Source organism: Rutilus rutilus (assembly GCF_951802725.1).
Source record: "Rutilus rutilus genome assembly, chromosome: 21".
NCBI lineage: Eukaryota > Metazoa > Chordata > Actinopteri > Cypriniformes > Leuciscidae > Rutilus > Rutilus rutilus.
Genome location: NC_140226.1, coordinates 29,925,957 through 29,931,997, shown reverse-complemented (window position 1 = coordinate 29,931,997; position 6,041 = coordinate 29,925,957). Strand labels below are relative to the sequence as shown.

Genomic DNA, 6,041 nt, shown 5'->3' with positions numbered 1-6,041 from the left:
AAACGTCACGTGATCACTGGCAAACAGGAAGAACAAGCTGTCAGATGATGGGAAAAACACATGACAGTTGCGAGTTCCTTTATTTTTCTTTTCTTTTTTTTTCTTTAAACATGTATGTTAAGTTTAAATTGGTTACTCAGTGTTGAACTGTAAACAAAATTAAAATAAAATCGTCTTACCGAGTGAGATAATAATTGCATACTTCGCTAGATGTTTGGCATGATAGATTATATACCCACTCATCAGTAGGGACATAAACAACAGCATGAGTATACGAGCACTGTGGGTTGTCTCACACGAGAAGGGTGAATCTGTAAAGGTTCGGTTTTCCAGGTAAGGACACTGTCTGTGATGAAATATTAGCATAGCATACAGCTTTTTTGCATACTGTGTAGTATGTACTGCATACTGTATTACTTTTTTTATTTCTTTTTTTTAAGAATGGCATACTAACGTTGGCTACTGCTTTTATTGATTTTATGTATGGAATACTTGGACGATACTACATTTGGCAAAAATGTGCAGTATACAACCAAGCACAACTTCATGGAATCATTTAACCCACAATGCAATACTCTCAGCACAGAATGATCTTCCATTTCCTATCTAGGTTACCTGTGCATATCTCTGTTTTAACTAATTCTTTAATTGGACAGATAAAAAATATTTTTTAACACAATTGAATTGAAATGAAAAATAGTTCCATTTATTTCCAATATGATAGATTCTTCTCACTGAATTGAATTTAAGTGTGACAACAGTTTAGCATACTACTGTTTAAAACTTTAAAGTTGTCATGAAATGGTAGTTGCGATAGTCTTTTCTTTCCTATTGTGACCTATGATTGTGACGTATATCCGAGTGAAACGGATTATTGAATAAGAAAAAATGTTGGACAGGTCTTGATTTTGTCCATTGAGAATTGATTGTTAGATTGTTGTGGTTTGCAATTGGTCGATCTCATGTGAGTGACAGGTTGATCCCGCCCTCGTGCCAATAAACACATCATCAGAGAAGAGAAGAGACTGCAAGAGGGAGGGGAAGTTATTTTGATTAAAGATTACGAGGGCATATGAATTAAAAAAAATTAATAAAATGGTGTTCATTTATAATAAATACTGCAATATTACATAAATAAAGAATTGTCAATTTTGATTATTTTCTTGTGAATTTCAGTTATCTGGGATTTCCATGATTAAAAAAATACAATCTGTGCACAGCACACATACTACAGTAGTTTGCTTTTTTAAACAGCCATTTTTCTGTTTTACTTTTCTACTCAGTTTTGTTATATTTTTCTTTTTCATTTAGACGATTCCCAACAGTCGAGTTCCGTGCCAAATCCTTGGCTGGAGCTCAGTATGTGTCTGTTCCGGAGGACCGCGTCGTACCCCAGCTTCTGCTGACAGAGTTGGGCCTGGTGGATGCTGACAAACCTTACGTAGACGCACGGGACGACTGTGCCCGTCCTCACCGTTCACCGGCAGTGGAACTCTGTGTAAATGGGAGAACCCTCTGGCCCGTTCTCATCGTAACTCAGGGAGCGTTAATCCTAGCCTGCCTTCCTCTAGTGGAAGCGGCCCATGAGCCTCGGCCTCCTCTCCCCAGCCTGGCCTCAGTCTCTCAGGGCTTAGCTCTTTTGTCAGGCCTGCAGGATTTCCTTTGTGGCCCTGGAGGTAAACCAGAGCCGGATGTGCTGGCCTCCCGTTTGGCTTCCCTTCCTTCTTTGCTTCTGCAGGTTTGCCCTTTGGGGAGACCACTGGACACCCCTTCTCCAGCTGGATCGGTGCCTGTCGCTGTGTCTCCAAGCCCAGGGGGGGCTCAGAAACAACCAGCCTGGAAGGCAGGGGTCCATCGAGGCAGGGCGGTAGTGAGTGTGGCCCTTACCGAGAAGGTGAGGTCCATGCAGTACGGCAAGAGTAGTCGACAGGATCTCTGGGATGTATTCGGCATGGTCATGTGCAAAGTTAGTCCTCGTCCTGTATGCTTAACTTATAAGCTTATGTTATTAAACTTGCATTACATTTGTTACTTGATGTTTTTCAGTGTGAGGTTGAAGGTGTTCTGCCCAATGTGACCGTCACCCTCACACTCCCACCCAACGGTTCGCCCCTGCTGGACATTCTTGTCCATCCCTGTGTGACGTCTCTGGATGCAAGCATTCTCACAGCCTGCAGTGTGGATGAGAATGACGGTTCCGCCTTTTCAGGGCCATACAAATTCCCTTTCTCACCACCCCTGGAGCTTTTCAGACTCTGTAGCTACACCTCACAGGTAAAGCTTAGTCTAGGAATAGTCTGTCTTTTAAAGTTTTAATAGTTTTTCACAACTCTAAGGCCCTGTTTACACCTGATATTAAGATGAGTTTTGGTTGATCGGATCTTAAGTAGACGAGGAAGACACATACCCGGTGTTTTAATGCATCTCTTTTGTCCACTTTCAACCACTTCTGTCCTAGTTTCTTCGAGGGGAGGGTCTATAGGCGGTTAAATGTATGGGTTTTTATTTATCTTTTGATCTAATGGACAAAATAAGCTCACGCAATTTACATATGAACGCGACCAGAGACGACGGAAAAACATGTGGAGAACAGCATCTTTCATTTCTGCTCTGATAACCACAAGACCATCTGAGTGTGTGTTAGAAATCAGGAATGGCGAGAGAACATTGTGCTTGGTACATTTTTCGTCTTCAAACCAAAAGTTTAAATCCCGTCTGGCTAGCGTGCTTTCCATAATGTTTATGCATTAGGTCAGTAGGCGGAGAGTAGGCGACTACACAAGCGTTTACACTACGAAAGCAATCCGGTCAAATGCGTTTTCGACTACGTCTGGAAGTGGTCGAAAGTGGACAAGCTCAAAACGTTTTAATCCTCGTTTACACCTGTATTTAGCGTCCTCCATTTGTGATCCGATCGACCTAAACGCATAAAAAAATACAGTAAAAATAACTTTAATTGTCTCTCATTATGGTATATGCACACACTAAAAGCTTTTAACTGACTTGGGCTTCTAACTTTTTTTGAGGTACCTGTGCCACCGATTCTTGGCTCCTACCAGCTGAAGGCAGAGGAGAATCATCTAAAGATTAATGTCATCTTGAAGCTCCATGAAAGTGTAAAAAACAGCTTTGAGTACTGTGAGGCGCACCTTCCATTTTTCAACAAGTAAGTAATGTAAATTTGTAGTAAAAAAAAACCTTATTTTGCACTCCACCCGTGTTGGGTGTGCTGCTGGGATCACTCAGACATTTATAATGGCGGTCTTTATTGTCTTTAGCTGGTTCTGTATTTTTGTGCTTATATAGAAGTACATTGGCTGTTATAGAGTCCTTGTGTGTGCTTCCTCACAGAAATCTAATGGGAAGTGTGGAGGTCAAAGTGAGCTCAGGACAGCTTGAGGTGTCGAAAGAGAAGAACTTACTGGTTTGGGTTCTTGGTATGTCTATTCTTAATATTCTATGATGTTTCATGTTTGCGTTTATCATTTTTAGGGGCCGAACACAGAGAGTACCTAGGGAACTATTATATGCGTTAGTGTTCTTTTTATTATTGTTCCTCCTTCTTCTTCTTCTCTTTATTTTTCTGCTATTGAGTCTATGGCAGCCCATAGAAACGCTTGTGGGAAATTCATGAAATTTAGCACACAGATAGAGGACAGTCTGTACATTAATCACAGCAATTTTGAAGTCTCTAACTCAATCCCTCTAGCGCCACCAACTGTCCGAATTTGCACTTACCTTTATGCTAGTAACTTTTGAACCTTAAAGGCTACAACACAATTTATTTCCCTCTGATTCCTTGGCTCAAGAAAATTCGATTGCACCCTTTGAAATAATTTTCTGTCATGAAAATCAACCATTTTGAGTTTTCTGGAAAAAAATAATACTTTTTTCTAGCTCCAATCATTTTCAGACTGTGCTAGCAAAAAGTTAAAAGCTTTAAAAGCTTTATAATAGACCCAATCGTTTTCAAATAACCCGCAAGCTGATTCAATGAAGAGCATGTAAACATGGATGCGAGGCTATATCTCCACAACGCTTTAGCATATTTAGCATACGCTTTAGCACGTCATCATAAGCATGACCTGCAGCGTTTCGGCTCAGCGCCACCTACTGGTCCGGAGATATATAAAATGCCTATTTTTGCTTATAACTTATAACGATTTGGCCAAAAATCATAAACCAGGTCTCTTTTGATTGAGTGCAACAATGCTTGAGTCGAATGATAGCAAATTTTCCCATGTCGACCATTTTGGGAGTTGGCCATTTTTAATGTTTTTCATAAAAAGCTGTATTTTATGAGCACATTAGCGAAACTCCATATGGGTAATCAGCACCATGCCCTGAATGTACTCAAAAAGTTTCAGAACAACGCCACCTTGTGGTAAAAATTTATGATGAAATTTCAAGAAATGCTAATGGCTTTTGATAAACCGTTCTCAAATAACTCATTAACTAACTTGATGGGTATGAATTCATGATTTTTCAGCCATTTTGACTAAAATCATCTAAAAATGTTTTTAATTACTCATTGTTGCGGTCTGATGCTCACAGCCATGCTTGCATAACTCATGCTTTTTTTGTGTGTTTGGACAATTAATTGCTGCTTGCAGCTATATTTATAATTTATAATTAATAGACATTTGTCTTTGTACCTCCTCAGGTCAGAAGTTTCCAAAGGCTCGTGAGGCAACACTGGAGGGGACTATTCATTTTTCAGGGACTGTTGCTGGACCGACAGACCCTCTATGCACAGGACTCACTGCATATATAAAAGTGGGTGAATTTAGGATAAATTAATTTATTCTAATAAGATATTGAGTGTCAATTTATTGCACAAGATGTCTGTATTAATGTGCATAATAACAGTTGTGTCACTTTATTTGTTCCAGCTTTATTTCCGTGTGCCAGATTTGACTTTGTCTGGTTGCTGTGTGGACCAACACTCAGTGCAGGTTTACTCATCTGCCAAACCGCGTATTGTCACAAGTGAGTGATTCAGTGACAGTGTTGTTGTTGGTAACTAAAACCAAAAGTATTAAAATCATTTTTGTTCATTGAAATAAAGCTAAAATAAAATAAAATAAAATATAAATGTTAACACTTTACAATAAGGTCCAATTAGTTATTAATTGTAGTCTTATTAGTTATTAATATTATTTATTGTTAATGTATTAACTAACAATGAGCAAAATATTACAGTACAGTAATTATTCATCTTTGTTAACATTAATTAATCTAAAAATACTACTTTTCATTGTTAGTTCATGTTATCTCAGGTCCATTAAATAATATTTCCAGGTACAACTTTGGATTTTAATAATGTTTTGGTAAATGTTCGAAAAATACCATTAATTAAGATTAAGAAATGCTTAATTGAAGCATTGTTTGAATGCCTAATTTTTTCATTGTTAGTTCATGTTAACTAATTGAAATAAAATTAGTTTAATTTGAAGATCTAAAATAACTAAAACTGAAAAAAAAAAAACTATACAGTCATTCAAAAAAATAATAATTAAAATTACAAAAGCACATTTCAAAACTTAACTTATAGTTAAGATAAGTTAAAATAAAAATAAAATATTATTCAAAATATTATAAAAGCATATATATATAGTAAAGTAAAATAACGCTGTTCAGTGATGAGCAGTGATTGCATGTTGAAATAAGTTCACAAAAAAAAAAAGAAAAAAAAAAAAGAAGTATTAATTACATCAGCAATGAGAATTACCCTGTATCTTTATGTTCTCTTCTAGCCCGAGAGCTGGTCTCCTCAGAATACTACATCTGGAACTCAACAGGTGACGCCCCCGTCTCATCTGGACTCACCGCTCTCTGACATCATCTGATCAGTGCACACTGGCCTTAATAAATCATTCCAGGTATTAAAGGATCAGAGACTAATAAATGATATTCTGTATGGAAATGTGGCCTCTGACAAATGTTGCTGTCATACAGTGTTAGCTTTCATTTACAGTGTGACTTTCATTTACAGTATGACTTTTCTAATCTGTCAAAAATAAAATATTCAGTGTCTCACA

The 6,041-nt window shown here is 37.7% G+C and overlaps 1 protein-coding gene across 1 annotated transcript; it reads left to right on the top strand.

The window, feature by feature from the left end:
- Window positions 1-7: 7 nt before the first annotated feature.
- Window positions 8-6,041, top strand: ap5m1 (adaptor related protein complex 5 subunit mu 1). Its single transcript, XM_084393557.1, has 8 exons — window positions 8-333; window positions 1,312-1,966; window positions 2,047-2,274; window positions 3,027-3,166; window positions 3,352-3,437; window positions 4,664-4,776; window positions 4,893-4,989; window positions 5,757-6,041. Exons 1-8 carry the CDS (start codon window positions 266-268, stop codon window positions 5,837-5,839), a joined length of 1,470 nt encoding a protein of 489 aa, XP_084249683.1. The 5' UTR covers window positions 8-265; the 3' UTR covers window positions 5,840-6,041.